An 18,975-nucleotide genomic window follows, 5' to 3' on the forward strand; every position below is an offset into this window, starting at 1 on the left:
AACTCCTAGAATGGGTGGGCATAGGATTCACCCATGTTGAAAACATAGACATTTATCCAAACACCGCCAAAAGCCTTCTGCCTACCATCCAGGCCAAAAAAGACTGGACGTTTGTATCTCAAAAACTAAAGTCCTTAAGAGTTGAGGGAAAAGAGGTCAAGTTTACATATACCTGGAAAGAAGATCTGATGGTAGCTGAATTGCCTGAACTAACCCAACAACCATACAAAGCAAGATTGATCTATCTCATTCCGCATACTAGATACAAGGACTGGGCTAGTGAAAAGATATACGGCAGCCTAACCCCAGCAGCTGCAAGGGTTCTCCCGAAGAACAAGTATGATCAAGCAGCAAGCTTCCGCTGCCCAGTCTGTTTGGTTGAGGAAGATGACTGGGAAAAGGATAGCAAGGCACCTGTGGTCGCCCTGTTTGAATGTGGGCATTGTGTGTGCGCAGAGTGTTTGGATGAGCTGTTTGGTGTTGGTGCACCCGAACACAACATCAGTCCATACTATGTCAAATGTCCTTTATGCAGAGAGGATGTGTCACCTAAATCAGTTGCATTGTTGACAAAAAAGACGGACAAGAAGATGCGCCTTGTCGGAACGACCGTTGCTAGTTACATGGCAAGAAACTACTATGCCAAACATTGTTTTTCCATGGGGCTTGAGCCTGTAGCTGCTCACTCGTCTCTTAAAAGAAAAAGAGAGTCTAATGGTACAAGGCCTAGGAGGGGTGGTGGCAACTCCAAAACACTTCCAGGCACTTCATCCATGAGTTAGCTTAGTGTTTGGACATGATCCATAGCCCGAAATAACCAGCTACAATCAAATAAAGACAACTGGCTTGTTTTCCTGTCCCTACACCCCTCACCCACAACCTAGTGGGATGTCCAAAGCTTTACTTTGTACCAAGCCTAAACCCAGACACTTACAATTTATTTTTAAAGTTGCACTCTTATTTCGAAAACCAACCCATGGTTTGTACACCCCGAACAACAATCCAAAGACAGTTCAGAGGGGCATAGCTCAGAGGGACATAGACAGACACCCCACTAGGCACGATGCCCAGGGGTTGGCTGGTTTCTTATTCTCTGGCCCCAAAAGGTCATCACCATCTTTGGGGTTTTTCTCTTTCTTATATAGGTGGGCCAGGCTTATTTGATTGGTTTGTTTTTATCTTAGATAATGGCAACAAGATTACTCTTTTGAAAGAAATGCGCAGGGAAGATACAGGTTTTGTAGGACTCTTTAAGTTATACTTCCTTGTTATGGCACTGCTATACTTAGGGAAGCATAGGCCAGGGTGGGAAAATGCGTCTACCCCTCGCCATCAGCTATCCTTTGGCTGCTTGCTCGGAGTGATAAGTTCTGTAGACGGGCACATAGATAAACACTGCCCGCTATCCCCCAGTGGTGTGGGGGGCCTTCTTTGGTGGTCAGTTAACATAACACGTCTTTTTTATCATTATTGCCTCAACACCACATGTTTTGCTTTGCTGGTAGCTGCTTTGCAGTGGGAGTGGTTTAACCTGTTCTATTTGATACACCACATTTACATATTTAGGTATGTCTTCTGGCTGTCTTTTCATTTCCTGGCCACACTCTACCTTCTGAAGGCGCTGTGGAGGTCTATTGAAAGCTTCCACAAACGATTTACTGGGGCTATATACGCTTCCATTTTTAACTGCCAAGTAAGCTCTTCTCTTCGCTGGACCATAGTTGCAGTAGATGGGGTGCTGTTTATTATTGGCGCTTTGGTCTTTGAAGACTCCATTTTGTCGATTTTCTACACCAGAACCGGGAGAGGCAGTTGGTATTTGACATCAGCAGTTGCTTTCGCGTTTTCTGCTCTTGCTTTTGTCCTTCTTGCCTGCCAATGTTTTCTTTCGTGCTGGTTTACTCTTGTTGTATGCCCGCATGAGAGGAAAGAACTCAAACTGCAGATCCTGCTGGCTACTGCCACCGCTATGTGTTTACATCTTATTGGGGTGTACTGTTTTTCACTATTCCACCACACCCACGCGCCCGCAAACTATTATCTCTGGCCGGAGTAGTTTCGAGACATTGCCATCCTGTTCGCACCACCCAAGCACATTAGATGCTCAGGCCTAAACACTTGAGGCCCGCCTGTCTCTACCTCTCCAAAGCAAAATCGCAACCTACAAGCAACTGTGCATGGCAATAAAAACTCTTACGCAACATTTCTTTACACCCTGACCCAGACCCAGACCCAGCCCAAACAACGGACACGATACTTAAGGAACCCCATCTTAAAGCGTGTCTTTATTAAAGCCTAGAACGTTTGGCTTTCAAGGTGAAACCATACACCGGCGCCGCATTGGCCCGGATAGGCGCTTGCTAAAGAACAGTAGAAGGCCAGGCTATGGATGTGCTGGCTCAACCTACATAACAGAACAGCCCTGCGAGCTATTGTCTTTGTTCGGCAATTTGTCAGGGGTGGCTTGGGTGATGGTGTCCATGTTGAGTCTGGTCGTGTAGGAGCATGGAATGTCGACTATGAGTGAATATCTACGAGATGAAATATAGCCTTTAACTAGAGTCCAGGGGATGGACATGACCGTTATGGATTCCAGATCTGGCAGGTTTTCCATGTTGACAGGGCGCTTGCACATAAACACGGGCAGTTGTTTAGATAGCTTGCCTGACACTATCTTAATGTGGATATGCCGAAGCGAGCCCATGTCCTTGGACGAGCACCAGTTCAGCAAAGGTAGAACATTGTCGGGGTATAGCACACCATTAGACCCTGATGCCAGGGCTAGTTCCAGGTTTTTGGTCTTCATGTTCCTCCGAAAGAGAAGAGCAGCAATGCTACACTCAAAATACTCCAATGTTGGGAAGTTTCTCAAATACAGAGACTCTATGATTACAGGACATACTGCATCGCCGAACACTATCAGCCAGAGATACTCTTCCATGTCAACCATTACCCAGCAGGTCTCGCTCAGGGCCTTAGCAACAGGGTCGGGCACTTCTATGTCCAGTGAGACGTTGTAAATAGATAGGGTGCCCTCTAGGCGGCTTTCGCGCAGCACTGTGCAGTCGAGAGTCTTCAAATTGATCAGATCAAAAATAATCAGGTTTGTTATTTTCTTCTGGCACAAACAGTTTAGAATCTCTAATGTTTCCACAAAGTCCATTTTGTAGAGTATTAACTCCATCTGCCCCTGGGGACACGTTGACAGAGACGCAAGCGCCCATTCAAGCAGGCCCGGGGATAGGCCTACCAACGCAACCTGCTCAAAACCAATTCTGAGCGACAAAATATCTGGCATAACCAGGCCAGTGGCACTGTTCATCCAGGTGCCCTCCCCTGAAAGGATTAAGCTGCCGGCTGCCATATTTCCTAGGACCTTGAGACATTTGGTGAAGCGGGAAACAGTATCCGCTAGGCTTTCGGGGGTGGGGTTAGGCCCGGCGCGGTAGAATATTTTCATCCGGGGAAAGTATATGCCCGGCGCAACCACATCGGGTATTTTTTCAACTGGGCATTTGCGAAGGTCTAATACACAGTCGTTTTTTTGGTTTAACAGGATGGATACTATTCTACCGAAATTAACAGTACCAAGCTTTACCTCGAACATTTCAAAGAATTCGAGGATTTCTTTAGTCTCCAGGGATATCAGACCTCTTTGGGTCTCGGCTGGTTTGGGTTTAGGCTGGTAAAACACCGGCGCTCTGGGCACTCGAACATCTTCACTGGCAGCCGCTGCTTTGAACATTGTTGCCCAAACCACAAACACTAGGGGCAACAGTCTAAGGAAGAATCGGGGTGATGAGAAGTTCGGGTTAGGTTTTTTTCCATGGGCCATGGGGTTAAAAAAATTGTGGAATAAGTACAGCCCAGGACCTACCTAGCCTACGCACAACCCAAAAATCAAAGACTGGCTACGGGGCACCCCAGGTTAGTCTTTTATTTTCAGAACACAACCACCAACTGTAATTGTCTCTAGAGCAGTCTCTGTATGTAAGTTAGGCATCTGCTTCTGCATCTGATCCTTGATGGCAATGATGGTGCTGTCGTCTTGGTGCTCGATCATTAGGTTGATTGTCTTCATGCCAGTAAACTCTGCCAATATACGCTTAATAAGGTAGACAACGTTATCTTTTGTGTATGTCGCCTGGCGGAACACATCCCTCAGAACAAAGTGTTTAACAGCCACTAACTTTATGCCATGGTTCGGGGTGACATATAAATATCTAGAGAAATCCCGAGAGTCAAACACTATCTCAAGAGAATCAATGCTGGTAAATCTGGTAGTTTCAGAAAATTTGGACCATCCCCGCAAATCCATTTTTACTAAAGCCCATGGAACACGTGCTAAACGCTCAGTTACAGCCTGTGAGAAGAATAGGTTCGGTGATAGGTTGGTGAAAATAAGGCTGGTGTTCACCCGGCCACTTTTAAGAAGAGTGGTGTTCACATTTCTCAGGTTGGGAATATTGCTTAATGTCAGCCCGGCCACAGACTTGGCCGTGCACGGATCGAGGAAAAAAAGCTCTGTTGCCCCGGGCATATCCTCAATCACTAGAGCCATTACGCAAGTGGACATGTTAGTTCGGGAAAAAAACCATTCGATTGCCTCGGGGGTCACTCTGGAGAAAGTAAGGTGGGAAGTTTCAATCGTTGTTAGTGTCTTGGGTTGCTGTGTTTCGGGGAAGCTAGTTGGGGAGAAGTCGGTAACTACTAGTTTCTTTGCCTTCAGCGTGTCAAAGGCACTGAGAAAGTTTTTAACCCGAACACAAGATATGGCAGTTGTGAAAATAGTTAGAGACTGAAACACCACATCAGTGGCCATGCGCGCTGGAATGGCATCAGTGGCACACCTGTCGAGGTTAACGGATTTTGGCTGGGTTTGGGTCGGCATAATGGCAAATTGCCCATTTTCCAATGCTTCTGTTTCCAGAGATGCCCCACACATCCGAAACAGATTGATCATCTTCTCTATGTCCGCTGGGGGCTGTTGGACTCTACCCAGCGGCAAAACCCACACCCCCAGCATAACGAACACCCCCACTATTCCGAGATATACGTTCTTTTTTTGCACAAAAGAAAGCAGTCCTGTCGCCATACTTGCTGCTTGCAAAGAAATCATTTTTGCAAAAATAACGATGTGCTTTATAGGATTAGATGCCTGAGGAGGGCTAGGGGTCCTAGGGGGTAATTGGTGGCAGAGCGTTGCTAGGTCGTGTGTTTCCAGTTTCAGGGTTAGTGTTCGGGTCAGGCTGGGGTAGATTGGCGCCAACACATCGCAGACAGCTTCTGTCACACTTCTCTTACCCGAAAAAGCCGAAAAAGCCGAAAAAGCTGAAAAAGCTGAAAAAGGCCGGATAACCATCTGACAGAACCTGAACCATAAAAATATTTTATGGCTAGCTAGAAATAATTTTAGGCAATAAAAAAACAAACATGAACGAACGCAACAATATCGTGGACAATAAGACACCCTCACCTGCACAAGACGAGGCCAAAGTAGTGGCTCGAAGACAAGAAAAAGAGATGGAAAAACGAGCAAACGATGAGTATCTTCAGCTTCTCAGGGATCAGATAAGGGAGGACAGACAGACACTTGCAGCCAAACAACAGAGCGCTAATGAAGAAGTCATGAAAACAGTCTGCTTAGACAAGAAAAATCTTATTCCTCTATGCGCCCGAAGCGACTCGCCCACAAGCAGTATCGCTTCAACGGGGAATGAAATAGCCCTAAAAATTGTCTACGAAGCCCAGAACGTTGTGGTTTCACTCGATCCAAACACTTCGATTGCCAGCCTAAAAAACCTGATTTCAACAACTTTCAAGATCAAAGCCTTCAAGATATACAGTCCTTCCAACGGAGAGATTACTACACAGGATGCCTCCTCCACCCTTGCGTCAGAGTGTATCGCTAATATGGACATTGTTCGAGTGGTCATATAAATAAAGAGGCTGGTTCAGAGTGTGGCTGGTTCGGGGCTGAGGGAGTATTTAAGTATTTAAATTTACTTTTTTCTCGGTGTAAGAATGGATACTTTGTCTGTGCACAGTTTTGTAAGCTTTTTGGAGAGTGATCACGGGGGAAAGAAAAAGCCATACATTGAGGAAATCAAGAGAGCGATTGAAGAAAACAGAAGAGCGCTTTCTCTCAAATACAGCGACTTCTTGGAATACAGCCAGGAGATGGCCATTGCGCTAAAGAAAGACTTTTACAAGGCAGAAAAAAGCCTTCAGGGCGCCATTGAGGCGATATCAGCCAAGCACTGTCCAGAGTTTAAGGAAAAAGGGATCCTCACCCGGCAAGAAAGGTTTGCGCCGTGTGTCTACGGGATGGAAATGGTCTACTCCGTTCGAGATCTCAAAAGCACCCTTCTCAACCAGCTTGTTTCCTTTTCAGGCATAGTGACAAGGTCGGCCCAGGTGCGTCCCGAGCTCCTGGAAGGCGCTTTTTCGTGCCTGGAGTGCAAGGCCCTTGTTCGGGGCATTTTACAGGAGAGGAAGTACAGGCAGCCCACACACTGTATAAACCCCATCTGCCTCAATAGAAGCAAGTTTAGGCTCGCAGTTGAAGAAAGTAGCTTTTGCGACTGGCAAAAAATCAGGGTTCAGGAGCCCATAGGCGAAACAGAAGACGCGCACATCATTCCACGAACGGTAGAGGTGCTTTTGCGTGACGATTTGGTGGAGCTGATAAAGCCTGGAGACAACGTTGTTATCACGGGGTATCTTATGGCCGTACCAAGCCCGCGAAGCGTGCTAGGGCAGAGCAGCACGGCCAAGGTGGGCCTCTCAAAGGCCCCAGAGGCTGACGCGACCCGAGGCGCCAGTTCCCAGGGCAGGGGCGTTGGGCACGAGTTTATCTTTGCAGCAGTCTCTGTGGGAAGAACGCAATACGATCCATACACCAGCTTTCTTTCAAAAGAGGCTTCAGAAGAAACCTTATCTTTTACGCAGCTGGAAAGGCTTCAGATTTCCACTATGCTTAAAACACCCAATCTTCTTACCAAGCTGGCAAACAGCTTGTTTCCTTCAATTTGCGGGCACGAGAACATCAAAGTCTCTATCCTCCTCATGCTGGTTGGGGGCACGGCCAAGACGACAATGGAGGGAATATCTCTTCGGGGAGACATCAACATTCTTTTGGTTGGCGACCCAGGAACGGCCAAGTCACAGTTTTTGAAGCAAACCACCGCATTGTTACAGCGGGGTGTTTACACCAGTGGGAAGGGGTCAAGTGCTGCAGGTCTGACGGCCAGTGTGATCAAGGACGAAACGGGCGAGTTTACCATTGAGGCCGGGGCGCTAATGCTCAGCGATAGCGGGGTGTGCTGCATTGACGAGTTTGACAAGATGGACGAGAAGGACAGAGTTGCCATCCACGAAGCCATGGAGCAGCAGACCATTACCATCGCCAAAGGAGGCATCCACGCCACCCTAAGCGCCAGAGCCAGTATTTTGGCAGCTTCCAACCCAGTGCGGGGGCGGTACGACATAAGAAAAACGCTTAGACAGAATGTCAGGCTTAGTCCTCCCATTATGTCGCGATTTGATCTTTTCTTTGTGCTCATTGACAACATCAGCATTGAGCACGACCAGATCATTTCCAGCTACATCCTGAAAAACCACATGAACTTCCAAAATGAGCACGTTTTTCTTGCAGATGCGCCGTTTCCCATTGAGGACGTCAAAACGTTTATTCGGGCAGCAAAAAGCAGAGCACCAACCATTTCTGAAGAAGCCACGGCATCCATTGTTTCCAAGTACCTGGAAATAAGAAAGACCAACACCACCCACTCTTTTTCTGCCACGCCGCGGCAGCTAGAAAGCATCATTCGGCTCAGCGAGGCCGTCGCCAAGGTCTTTGCTCTTGAGGAGGTTAGCGTGGAGTGTGTTGAGCAGGCATACGCTCTTCTTTCAGGTTCAGTCATGAACATTATCACCGATGACATCAAAATCTCTGTTTCTGACATGGTTGGAGACCAAGAGATTACCATCACCTACGAGGAGTACATTCGGCTCACTTCAGACCTGGTCTACCTGGTGCAAACAAAAGGAGGGGAAGACCAGGGTATATCAAGAGAAAACCTTGTCAAAAGCTTCATTGAGGAGAACGAGGAGCAAATTCAGACAACTGAGGACTACCACAGCCTCACTGAGAAAGTCAACGGCGTAATCAACCAGCTAACCTACAAAGAAGGCGTCTTTTACGAGCAAGGGGAGAACATGAACATCTACCTACACCCAAACTACAGTACATTCTGATGAATGCGCTATAAGGAACGAGTGCCGTGTAGGGAGTGGACAAGGAAGTTAACATCAAACGTCTTCAGACTCGAGCATATCCTCATGACTTCAGTGAGATTCCCGCTGTTTATCATCATAAGACAAGGGCATAAAAAAAGAGAAAATAAAATAGTTCACTGACGTTGTAAGGTGTGGGTAGGGGTGTGTTTGGGTGGTATTTATTGGTGGGCGGTGGTGCCTATTACTTTTGCTTCTTGGACTTTTTCCGTTTGGGAAGTGATTCTTCTGAATCGTCAACCACAAAGCTATCGTCCTCTGAATCGGAGTTTGCATACTGCTCGCTGTCATCGCTGTTGGAAACAATGCTTTCTTCCTCTGAGAGGTCGCTATCGTCGTCGTTGGTGGAAAACTCTTCTTCCTCGCTTTCCTCTTCCTCGGTGGTATCCAGATCAATTGCGTCTGAGCCAAGGTCTTCATCCTCTCCGCCGCCTTCTCGGTTTGGCTGGAGAATGGCCCAGGCGCCTCCTTCATAGAAAGCCACGGGGTTGGCCAGAATGCTTTTCAGGACGTTGCTCCACTGAATGTTGACCTTGGTCTCCATGAAGCAGATATTCTTTGAGTCGAAAAAGTCCATCAGCCAGGCCACGTCTGAGGATGCAACGCTGTGGAGATAGACCGGGGCCTTGGTCTTATCTTTCAGGATAAAAACCATGTCACAGGTCGTTACTCCGCTCACTCTTCTTTCAAAGTTCAGGATTTCAATGTCCTTAAGGGGAAGGATGAAAAAGGGAAACTCGGTCAGATTAACAATGCACTCGGAGGTAGGCTGGATTAGGACACTCTGTCTGTGTGGAACCCCGAAAAATCCTTTGGAAAGGGGCTCCTCAAGAATAATCCGCGACTGGAGCGAGATTTTCTCTGCAAACGCTAAAAACGTATCGTTCACCTCCTGCCGCAGCCTTTCTTCCTCCTCTTCCTCGTACATCTCTGCATCGTCTCCCCCGTGTCTGTTCCTTATTTTTCTGGTGTCGTGAACTGTGCTGCTTAGACAGTCCCTGAAAAACTGGATGTCAACGGTTTTTCTCTCAAGAATCGAAATGGGCGTGTGGAGCTTGAAGTGGATGAGTGTTGGCGACTCTGCAGCTCCTGGTTGGTAGAACATGTGCTTGACGTTGGTGAACAGCACGTCTATCTCTCCGCTTTGCTTCGGGTGGTATCTTAGCCCGTTTTTGTGGAGCTCCAGGGTGCTGGCAGCGTTTTTCTTGGTGCCCATGCGGTGGTCGTACCTGGAGTAGACGTACTGCAGGGTGTCTACCTTTCCAGACTGGAGAAGAAGCTCTTCCTGCTCGCCTTCTTCCACCTCTTCTTCTGCAGGCTCGTTTTCCGTTTTTTTCATATCAGTGATCTCTTTCCACGCAGTTGCAATGTTTTCCTGGGAGTCCTTCACCACCAGAGACAGCAGGTTGTTCTCATAGCTAACATCCCCCGCCGGAGGAAAGAAGCTCACCTTGAGGTACCCAACACCATCCTCGGCGGTTTTGGTGGCGTTTTTGATAGCGTTGATGTGAAAAGGAACTGCCATCCCAAAAACAGGAATAACAACGGTTGAGACTCTTTTGTCTATCTTGATGACGGGGGTGCCCCTGGGAACCTGCGTTTCTTTCTGGTACGAGGCAAACTTTTGGGTGTTGGCATCGGCCTCGTCCACCTGGGTGAAGTCTTCCCCCCGGTAGTAGCCCTGCTGCTCCTCAATCAGCATGTCCATTAGCTGCTTCTGGTGCTCGCTTATTTCGTTGGCTCTTTCCACCTCTTTGTCCCTGTTTCTGAGCCGGCGCCCAAGCTGGGTTCTCTTGGTTTTGTCCACCGGCTTCTCCATTACATAGTCCTCCACCGAGCTACTGAAGGGCGTTAGCAGCCTGGCTCTTCCCTGTTCAATTAGAACCACGTTTTCAATGTGGATGGCTCCCTCCTCTCCCTCTTCAAGCATCCCGCTGACGTTTTCAAAGGAAACGGAGACACTTAGTGACATGCCTTCTTCTGGCACGGTGTTGAGCATTTCGGTGCTGCTTTTGCCCTCAATCGGCCTTACGCCTATTGACCGGCCCATTTCCAGCCGCAGGCAGGCCTGCAGCTCCTGGCGGTGCTCGGGCTCTCCAAAGTTCTCCAAAACCTTCTTGACCTCGTCCTGGGCCTCCCTGTAGGTTTTGTCCGTCCCAAGCACTTTTACCAGCCTGTCCATTAGGCGCAGAGCCGTGCCCAGCACAACCCGGCTTTTATGGGTGGGGCTTATCAGCAGCGTGCGCCCCACCAGCGTGCAGTACCCTCGGTAGGCCACGCAGATGTAGTAGCTAACGATGTCAAAGTAAAGCAGCTGGTCATTGAAGGGGTTGATAAACTCTCCAATGTCCGTCTGTTTTAGCTGGTACCTGCCACCGCTCTGAATAATGGGCTTGAAGCAGAGCTCTAGGTACGTCTGGTCGATTTCTTTGGGAAGCCTTTTCATTTCCGTCTCCAAAGCCGTCTCAATTTGCTCGCTCAGTTCCTCATGAATGACTCGGTCGTCTGTTTTGATGATGTGCTTGATTTTGCTCTCAAGCAGTGATCCAATAAGGACGGAAGCAGTACCTGACAGACGCAAAAATTCTTTTTGCTGCGCGTCCTTAACGAAAAAGACTTTTTCGATCTGGCTGGTAATGTCTACCGTGTTCTGGGCACTTACCCACCCGGAAATGAGCTCTCCCCTCTCTTCGCTGAGAATACCAACGGGTTTGCCCCCCAGGGCCTGTTTAACCGCGGCGTTGATCGACTCCTGGTTGCCCCCACCCTTTTCTCGGACGAGCGGGCGGAGGTTGGCGTGCTCTTTGAGCTGCTCTAAAATAGCTGTCTTTTTGGCACTGGTAATGGTAAGCACCTCGTCTCTTCTGATAATAAGCGCTGTTTCTGGAAACTCGTACCCTAGCAGGTACAAAAACATTGCTGAATTGATGCCATAGGGAAATGTATCTTCTCGTTTTCCAATGGCAATCATTAGACCGTCAACCTCCGGCCCCATTGCTTCAATCACTTTTTTCACTCGTTCTTGAAAGAGCGCACACTCTAAATGTACCTTTCCCATGCTTTAGTTTAGAAATAAAAAATCGTATTTCAATGAGAGCCCACCCCTGAATCGTTCTGGCTGTTTATTACTCAGTGCTGTATTTGCGCGCTGCTTCCTGCTCGATTTCTTCTCTGAGAGGCCTCCATTCGCTCTGGATCTTTTTGTACTCTTTAATATGCTGGGTGATGGTGTATACGTCGATATCCCCGCGTGGGAAGCCTTCTTGGTCGATAAGAGGCTCTCCTGGCTCGTAGGAAAAGTCTTCTTTCAGGGTGGTGATGATGTTGCTCATTTTTTGCTCTAAGGTCTTAAGATGATCTATCCGGTCTTTAATATCCATTCTTCTACTTTGTTTTGCGATTTTTTTAATTTTAGCAGATGATAGAGAGTGCAGCACTTAGACAGTTCGTTATCTCCTACTTTCTGATCCATCCAACCCGGCCCCTTTGCAGCCTGGTTAACAAGATCACAAAAAGCATCCACAGCAAGTTCTTCAAGGGAGAAATAGTTTTTCTCAAGTCAAAAGAGCTAACCGGGTGTATTGTCGACACAACAGAGCAGGGGTACATCGTGGAAATCTACGACGACAACCAGATTGTTCCGCAGAAGGAAGAAGTCAAGGGAAGCATGCTTTTGCGAAAAGACAGCGCCACCAAGAACGAGGTTCTGACGTTTCTGCTTGGGGTTACCCGAGACACACCGCTTGGGCGGGTGATTCTAGGGAGCGCGGTGCAAGACCTGGGGATATTTAAGGGGCAGCGAGGCTCGGCCATGGTGGACGCCATTCCCTTTGGGGTGCAGCACGAAGACCTTGCAGCCATTGAGGTGAAGCCGACGTGGCAGTCGGCATCAGTTCCGGACAAGAAGACGGAGGAAGCAGCTATGGCCGAGAGAAAAAGGAGGGAGGCCATGCGGAAGAGTCTCCTGGAGCTGTCCCACACTCCGTGGACGTCGCAAAGTGGGCTGTTTGTTGTTAACCAGCGGATCTTATCGGTGTTCGGGTTTTTAAACACGTTTTCGGTCTTTCTAAACGTTGAAAAGGTGTCTCTGGAGAGCTTCAAAACCGCTCTGTTTGCGGAGGACTACAAGGACCGGGTTTTAGTGCCGGTGTATGCCAAGCTGATAAAGGCGGTGTCTCACGAGCGAAGAAAGTCGGGGAAGGACGGGCTGGGGGAGCTGGTGCAGATAGCTGCGGAGTCCGTCTTTGGCAACCCAAAGCTTGAAGATCTGGTTAAAGCCCTGGGCGAGCCGGAGCCAAGCGAGAATCCTGCGGGGTTTACCCGAATTCAGTGGTTTGTTGGGGACCCAACTAGCAAGAACTGGGGCGCCTACATGAAAAGCTTTGTTTATGACGTGGCAAACCTGTACGAGATAGAGGTGCACACCAAAGAGTTTACTCCGGGGCCGCAAACGGTTTCCTCAGACCCGCTATCTAGGGCCGCAGACAGGCTGCTGTTTCTTTCATTCCTTATTGAGATATGCATGGTTGGGCTCCGGTTCAGGTCGTACTTTGACACTGAGATAGAGACCTTCAAGGACAACGAGACTAAGCGACAGGCAATTATCCAGGAGATCAAAAGAATCCGCGGGGAAGTGGCCAGCACCGGGCTTACTGAACAGACGCACGGGCCCCTTGATGCCGCCGAAAAGGCGCTGGCAGAGATTGATGCACAGAACACCCCGGAGGTGATCAGAACACAGATAGGGACGTACAGCGACATTGTGTTCTTGATGATAAGTGGGGACATCTTCTACTTGGTAAATAAGCATTTCTTTGTCCTGGAAAAGGCGTCTTGGTGCGCGCTGATTGCGCTGCTTGAAACCGAGGCCAAGAAGAACCTGAACCTTATTGAACAAATGAAGAGGTTTATGCGCCTGGTTTAAGGTGCGCGCAAAGGTCGCAAAAGGTCGCAAAGGTTGAAAAAGGCCGGGTTAGAGTGGGGTAAGTGCCCGAACATGTGCCCGTAGAAATAAATACACTTGTATAGTGGGGGTGGTGCCTTGGGGGTAGGTACTGGGCACTGGGAGGTGGTTTTCAGGGCAGGTTTGGGCGGCCGGCTCGTTTTGATCTTTTAAAAAGATTGTGATTTGATGGGTTTTGGAATCATTTATATAGCAAAGCACTTTTTCCCCAATGGCTGAGAACACCGGGCGCAAAAAAAGCACCTGGACGCGTATCCAGAAGGCTTTGAAAGGATTCTTTGTCCCAGACAGCCCCATAAAGAGAAAGCAAGACATACCACACCTAACTCCTGAAGACTGCGATATGGTAAGTGATGGATTTGAGAAAATTGCGGCCACCAAAAGAATGAAACAACAGATTGAGGACCAGTTCGCCGAAGTGAGTGCACAAAAACCCAGCCCCCCGCCCAATCCCAAAGACTAGTCCTGAACGCAGCTGTTTTGTGGTTGGCACCCTGCCAAAGACGGCCGCTTGATTTTTCACCTGCAACCACAATAAATGCTTCTTGTCCCTGGCTAAGCTCCACATATCATACATTTATTCAGCGACTGTCTCATCAAGAGCATACTCGCGGCAAAAAGGATGGTCTAGACGGGGCAGCTGCCCTTTGGTGAAAAGAACTTCATTGGTGTCTGGTTCAATCCATCCTTCATCTTCTCCCTCCTCATCATCGCTTTCAAGTGAGTCTTCATTGATGCTTTCTCCGTCCCCTTCAACCCACTCTTCCTCTGAGTTGTACGCATAGTCCTCTTCCTGCAGGATCTTCTTGAGCGAGTTTCGGGCCTGTAGCCTTTTCCCAGGGTGCTTGGCGTTATAGTACGGCGGCCTTATTTCTCCATGGTGCTTGAAGAAAACCATCCGAATAGGCGCGGCCACTTCGGGAACCATTCTGGTGGTTGTTTTCTTTGGGTACAGCCGCCCAGGCAGAGCTATTTTTACCTTCGCTTCTGCTCGGGCCTCGGTTGCTTCTTTCTTGGTGGCAAAGGCCAGGAGGCTGCTGGATGTTTGCGGTTTTGGAGGCTTCTGCGACATTTGGGATGTTTGCGGCGTTTGGGATGTTTGGGATGTTTGCGGTTTTGGTGGCGCCTTTGCTTCTGGACAAAGTTCCAGAGCTGGGGCGATATAGTGGAGAAGATCTTCTGAGAGTTTTACTTTGAGCCTTCCAACAGTCTGCAAAATAGTTCGGAATGCGACCTGCACACTTCGTACAAACCCCCTCCTTGCCTGGCATGCTCTGGTGCGCTCGGCTATTAACTTGCTCTCAACCGCTAAAATGCTGAAACCTGAACATATTCCCTCCTTCTGGTTTGACACCTCAATGTGCACGTGGTGCACGCCCGCGCGCTTGGTCCACCGAGATGTCCACTCCAAGAACCTAGTGTATGGCGGAACATCTTTTTTGCCTGCATAGAAGTACTCAAAGCTTTCCTTGGCGAGGTGCTCGGATATGGAGGCTCTTGGTGGCACAGAAAGCAGATCAACAAAACTTAGCATCAGCTCCTCCGGTGGAAAGACCTCTTTTCCCCGCTTGAAGTCTATAAGCATCTTTAGCGCGCTTGTACTAAAGCGTGAATTATACATAAAAAATTGCGGCCCTCTTCCCTATGTTTTAGGCGCTGCCTCCAGGGACATTCTTCTCACCGCGCCAAGCAGCCCGTCAATACTGTCAAGAGAGAGTCTGTAGAGCTCTTTGAGCATGTACGAGCCCTGGAGAGACAAAAGCAGACTTTTTGCAAAGTCGTCGCAGTTTCCTGTGACCCAGTAGTCAAAAAACGGTGCTAGGCTCTTTGGCGGCGCCTCTCTTCCAATGTACACCCGGATGCCTTTGTTTTTGTAGGCGCTTTTGCTAAGCTCTCTGGTTAGGTTTTTGACCCCGTGGACTCTCAGACTGGTTCCCATTACAAGGAGAAGCGTGTTCTCTTCGTCCGCACAGACTCTTTTGACTACCGACAGGGTGTCCGATGTGTCCCCGTACAGGACGATGTTTGGGAGAAGACACCCCACCGGAGTGCTTCTTTTCTTCTCTTTTTCGCGGTGCTCTTTTCTCTGTGTGCACTGGGGGCAGGGAACAAGCGTGGTTGCCTGGATCTGGCTGTTAAGTTTGTCTGTGTAGGCTGTTGTGTGTTTGCAGTGGGTGCAAATGAGCGTGTTGATGTTTCCGTGCAGATAGATCAAGTCTTTTTTGATTCCGGCTTTCTCCTCTAGCCCATCAATGTTTTGCGTGTAGATGCTTACCTTGTGCTTCTTTTGCAGGTATGCAAGCAGCCGATGCGTCTCGGTTGGCGCTGTGGTTTTTAGCGTTTCTTTCAGTTTAGCCATAAGGTGCAGATGAACCTTCATTGCCTCCTCGGAGGCGTGCACAACCGAGTAGGTGAAAATCTGTTCACCGCTGTATCCATATGTTTCCTTAATCTCCCTAAAGAGCCCATCTTTTGATCTAAAGTCGGGTATCCCGCTGGATGTAGAAATTCCTGCGCCCACAACTATTGACGATCTCCCTTTTCTGACCATTGAGGCAATCTTCAGGTAAAGGGAAGAGGTCTCGGTGCTAAGCGTCTTCATAAAATTAAAAACCCAAAAAGTAAAAGAATGCGTCTCTCTTTTGTTGTCAAGAGTCTTCTGCAGAAAGAGAAACGGCTTCGAATCATTATCCTTGGAGCAGACAATGCGGGAAAGACCAGCATTTTGAGATCATTTATGAACCAAAACATACTTGACATTGCCCCCACGTTTGGGTACCAAATAGTGGATACAACATGCACCGTGGGGGGCTTGCAGTACTCTGTTGAGTTTCTCGACATTGGCGGACAGGCGTCTATCCGCGCATACTGGGACACCTACTATGCCGGTGCCGATGGTGTTTTGTTCGTTTACGACAACTATGGAAGCAGCGAGTACATGGACATTCTCAAGGCCACAGTCAGCCACCCCACCCTCAGACACTCGGCCTTTATATGCGCAGCCAACAAGGTCGATGACGACAGCGACAGCAACAAACAGGGCACGATTGAAATAGCAAGGCACCAGATAGACGAAGAAGTGCCATTTGACTTTGTGGCGAGCATTAAGAACCTTGGAAATGCGAGCAAGACAGAAAAACAGGCGATTCCTATTATTTACACCTCGGCCAAAACTGGAAAGAATATCAAGAAAATTTTTTCAACCCTCCTAGAGACCATTCTCAAGAACAGAGCAGACCATGGCCTTTTGTAACCTGTGCATGAACCTACTAGCTCAAAAGACAAAAAACAGCACCACTTTCTTCAGCTGCGAAGAGTGCGACTACTCTAAAGAGCTCCCTGGCGTTTACCGAACAAAAACCCAGCTCTTCCCCAAAACAGAAGAAGTGGTTATTCCGCCCAGAGAGCTTCCAGAAAGAAATGTTGTCTGTGCCAAATGCGCCCACGGCAAAGCATACTACTACCAAATGCAAACCCGGAGCGCTGACGAGCCCATGACAATTTTCAACACATGTGTAAACTGCAAACACTCATGGCGAGAGTAGTTGTTTATAAATTAATAAATATTCAGCCCTGCCCACGCATGTTTGATGGGGCCTGTGCTATCTCTGGCAACGCTGAAACAGTGCCAGAAGATGCCCCCTCCTTTGCATAGGTGTACTAGTTTAATAGCCGTTCTGAACTCTATTGTAGTACCTTATCTGTTCGGGCATGGCTTAAAACGGGCGCGATGGTTGAATTGAGGCTGGGTAGTGTTTTTAAGACACACGCTTGGCTGGCTTTACATGGGTATCAACAGATGGGTGGGGCTACCTAGGATCACAGTGCCCTGCCATCTTTGATCAGGAATGCCTGTATCTATAAATATGGCATACGAGATGTGAAATATTATATGCAGTCGTCTTCTTCACCAACTGCCAAACGCATGGTAACAGCGCTCCACATCCACTCAATACACACAGCCCTAGCCCGAATACAGATGGCGTTTGCACTTTTGGCCATGGCCACTGCTGCGCTTGAGGACAGCAAGAAAGAAACATCAATCCACCACATAAGCTCCCCCCACACGCACCAAACCCTTGCGTTTTTCGAGGTGTCTGGGGTTGATTTAGCAACATGCACTCTAGATGATACAGTTTACCTTACCAAAAGCCAAAATCACTGGGAAGGCGTGGAAATACATCTCAACAAATACACCCTCGACAACATACCCGAGCAGCTGGCACAGGGCATGGTGTTTAGCAAGCTAACCCTGGGAAAACAAAACATCTTTGAGCAAGAAGACCCCGTGCCACTCGACACAGATGTGGTCACCAAAGTCCTCCGGGCTCTTGGCACAGTCCACGCGGTCAGATTCACCATAGACAGCGACGTCGCAGAGGCTATGGAGGCCCAAGCCTTGCCTAGCCCAAAACCTTTTCTGCTTTCTTTGTACACCAAGCATCTGTGGCTGGATAGGCCATCCGAGGCCTCTGCTGCATGGTTTTTCGCCTGCATTGACTTGAGCCAATCTGTTTGCTCGGTTCAGATAAACTATGCACATCGGCTGACAAACCTCCGCTTCCTGGACCATTTAAACTCGCCACAGCTGTCTGGCCTGGCGATCCACGCGGCCGACAACCTCACTAACCTAGACTGCCAGCTTCTGAAAGAGAAAAGAGTTCGGGACGAGCTAATACTCAGGCTTGGAAAAACTCTCCCGACTGCCTCCCCAGACACCCTCCAGGCCATTGCCAGCAAGCGCTGGGCCTGTCTACGGGCGCCTCTTGGGCTGTGGAGTAGTATTGCAAAAGAGTTCCAGCCCCCCTTTGCAGTGAACTGCCTCGTCCTGGACGCCGAGTTTTTGGGCTCTCTCAATGCATTGTGGGGCGTGTACCCCAAGGAAAAGATCTCAGTGAAGAGTTTTCGCATAGAGATGAGTAATGGCGACAAAAAACCCAAACCCGAACCCGAAAACCCGAAAATCCATAAAGAGCTCTTTAGTTGGGTAAACAGATGCTTCACAGATATTGAACGTCTTACAGTCCTCAATGCCAGCGCCAACACAAATGCAAGCGAGCCACCAAACCCCCCGTACGTCTGCATAGACCCCTTCCTTCCAAAGCTCAGAGATATGTACTGCCAGATTGGCCCAGGGTTTGGGTCACAGCTATATTCCAACAAAAGCACTCGGTGGATCACGCCCGTCATGTACAGCACCTGGGCAACTGGCCAGCTAAACGGAATGATGAAAGAAGTCTACCAAAAGAATGTTTTTTCCATAAACAAGAACTTTCCAAGCCTATTCCTCCCTCCACAAAACCCCGACCCAAACCCAAGGTGTTTTGCCTGCAAAACTCCGCTTAAAGAGATCAACAATTTGGGTACGAGAGCCCGAACCCGCTACATCGGCATTGTCTGTGATGGCGGGCACATGGGATGCTCCGCGTGTTTGGAGATACTACTCAAGGACAAGCAAGACGCCAAAGAGGTTCTCCACTGCCTCCACTGCAACTCTGAAATCGCCAATGCCGACTTCCATGGTGTGATAAAACGCAAAACCAATGGTTTGGGTTATTTTAAAATCCATCGAGTCGATCTATCCCAATAAAGTATCTGAAATACCTGCCACCCAGTCATTCACAGCCCCATTTTAGATCACTAAGCAATATTGCCCACTTTATTTGCCCTGTGCCCCAGGGGAGGGAGCCAACAATTCACTCCCAAACACAAAA

General features: G+C 48.6%; 14 protein-coding genes across 14 annotated transcripts; 8 read left to right on the forward strand and 6 right to left on the reverse strand.

Moving 5' to 3' along the window:
* Positions 1 to 188: 188 nt before the first annotated feature.
* On the forward strand, positions 189 to 782 carry NEDG_01453 (uncharacterized protein; the record flags this gene model as incomplete). Its single annotated transcript, XM_067688871.1, has 1 exon — positions 189 to 782. The coding sequence occupies one exon, from the start codon at positions 189 to 191 to the stop codon at positions 780 to 782; it is 594 nt and encodes a 197-aa protein (XP_067544458.1).
* Positions 783 to 1,216: 434 nt separating this feature from the next.
* On the forward strand, positions 1,217 to 2,056 carry NEDG_01454 (uncharacterized protein; the record flags this gene model as incomplete). Its single annotated transcript, XM_067688872.1, has 1 exon — positions 1,217 to 2,056. One exon carries the CDS (start codon positions 1,217 to 1,219, stop codon positions 2,054 to 2,056), a length of 840 nt encoding a protein of 279 aa, XP_067544459.1.
* Positions 2,057 to 2,404: 348 nt separating this feature from the next.
* On the reverse strand, positions 2,405 to 3,835 carry NEDG_01455 (uncharacterized protein; the record flags this gene model as incomplete). The annotated part of the gene is made up of 1 exon (XM_067688873.1): positions 2,405 to 3,835. One exon carries the CDS (start codon positions 3,833 to 3,835, stop codon positions 2,405 to 2,407), a length of 1,431 nt encoding a protein of 476 aa, XP_067544460.1.
* A 93-nt stretch (positions 3,836 to 3,928) lies between these two features.
* NEDG_01456 (uncharacterized protein) lies at positions 3,929 to 5,119 on the reverse strand (the record flags this gene model as incomplete). Its single annotated transcript, XM_067688874.1, has 1 exon — positions 3,929 to 5,119. The coding sequence occupies one exon, from the start codon at positions 5,117 to 5,119 to the stop codon at positions 3,929 to 3,931; it is 1,191 nt and encodes a 396-aa protein (XP_067544461.1).
* A 314-nt stretch (positions 5,120 to 5,433) lies between these two features.
* NEDG_01457 (uncharacterized protein) lies at positions 5,434 to 5,940 on the forward strand (the record flags this gene model as incomplete). Its single annotated transcript, XM_067688875.1, has 1 exon — positions 5,434 to 5,940. The coding sequence occupies one exon, from the start codon at positions 5,434 to 5,436 to the stop codon at positions 5,938 to 5,940; it is 507 nt and encodes a 168-aa protein (XP_067544462.1).
* Positions 5,941 to 6,024: 84 nt separating this feature from the next.
* NEDG_01458 (DNA replication licensing factor MCM6) lies at positions 6,025 to 8,259 on the forward strand (the record flags this gene model as incomplete). The annotated part of the gene is made up of 1 exon (XM_067688876.1): positions 6,025 to 8,259. The coding sequence occupies one exon, from the start codon at positions 6,025 to 6,027 to the stop codon at positions 8,257 to 8,259; it is 2,235 nt and encodes a 744-aa protein (XP_067544463.1).
* Positions 8,260 to 8,482: 223 nt separating this feature from the next.
* On the reverse strand, positions 8,483 to 11,356 carry NEDG_01459 (uncharacterized protein; the record flags this gene model as incomplete). Its single annotated transcript, XM_067688877.1, has 1 exon — positions 8,483 to 11,356. One exon carries the CDS (start codon positions 11,354 to 11,356, stop codon positions 8,483 to 8,485), a length of 2,874 nt encoding a protein of 957 aa, XP_067544464.1.
* Positions 11,357 to 11,423: 67 nt separating this feature from the next.
* NEDG_01460 (uncharacterized protein) lies at positions 11,424 to 11,678 on the reverse strand (the record flags this gene model as incomplete). The annotated part of the gene is made up of 1 exon (XM_067688878.1): positions 11,424 to 11,678. One exon carries the CDS (start codon positions 11,676 to 11,678, stop codon positions 11,424 to 11,426), a length of 255 nt encoding a protein of 84 aa, XP_067544465.1.
* A 38-nt stretch (positions 11,679 to 11,716) lies between these two features.
* NEDG_01461 (uncharacterized protein) lies at positions 11,717 to 13,222 on the forward strand (the record flags this gene model as incomplete). The annotated part of the gene is made up of 1 exon (XM_067688879.1): positions 11,717 to 13,222. One exon carries the CDS (start codon positions 11,717 to 11,719, stop codon positions 13,220 to 13,222), a length of 1,506 nt encoding a protein of 501 aa, XP_067544466.1.
* A 616-nt stretch (positions 13,223 to 13,838) lies between these two features.
* On the reverse strand, positions 13,839 to 14,882 carry NEDG_01462 (uncharacterized protein; the record flags this gene model as incomplete). The annotated part of the gene is made up of 1 exon (XM_067688880.1): positions 13,839 to 14,882. The coding sequence occupies one exon, from the start codon at positions 14,880 to 14,882 to the stop codon at positions 13,839 to 13,841; it is 1,044 nt and encodes a 347-aa protein (XP_067544467.1).
* A 21-nt stretch (positions 14,883 to 14,903) lies between these two features.
* NEDG_01463 (NAD-dependent histone deacetylase SIR2) lies at positions 14,904 to 15,863 on the reverse strand (the record flags this gene model as incomplete). Its single annotated transcript, XM_067688881.1, has 1 exon — positions 14,904 to 15,863. One exon carries the CDS (start codon positions 15,861 to 15,863, stop codon positions 14,904 to 14,906), a length of 960 nt encoding a protein of 319 aa, XP_067544468.1.
* A 27-nt stretch (positions 15,864 to 15,890) lies between these two features.
* NEDG_01464 (ADP-ribosylation factor-like protein 2) lies at positions 15,891 to 16,514 on the forward strand (the record flags this gene model as incomplete). Its single annotated transcript, XM_067688882.1, has 1 exon — positions 15,891 to 16,514. The coding sequence occupies one exon, from the start codon at positions 15,891 to 15,893 to the stop codon at positions 16,512 to 16,514; it is 624 nt and encodes a 207-aa protein (XP_067544469.1).
* Positions 16,515 to 16,521: 7 nt separating this feature from the next.
* On the forward strand, positions 16,522 to 16,806 carry NEDG_01465 (DNA-directed RNA polymerase III subunit RPC11; the record flags this gene model as incomplete). The annotated part of the gene is made up of 1 exon (XM_067688883.1): positions 16,522 to 16,806. The coding sequence occupies one exon, from the start codon at positions 16,522 to 16,524 to the stop codon at positions 16,804 to 16,806; it is 285 nt and encodes a 94-aa protein (XP_067544470.1).
* Positions 16,807 to 17,153: 347 nt separating this feature from the next.
* Positions 17,154 to 18,851, forward strand: NEDG_01466 (uncharacterized protein; the record flags this gene model as incomplete). Its single annotated transcript, XM_067688884.1, has 1 exon — positions 17,154 to 18,851. One exon carries the CDS (start codon positions 17,154 to 17,156, stop codon positions 18,849 to 18,851), a length of 1,698 nt encoding a protein of 565 aa, XP_067544471.1.
* Positions 18,852 to 18,975: the final 124 nt, after the last annotated feature.

Source organism: Nematocida displodere (genome assembly GCF_001642395.1).
Source record: "Nematocida displodere strain JUm2807 chromosome Unknown 5, whole genome shotgun sequence".
Lineage (NCBI taxonomy): Eukaryota > Fungi > Microsporidia > Nematocida > Nematocida displodere.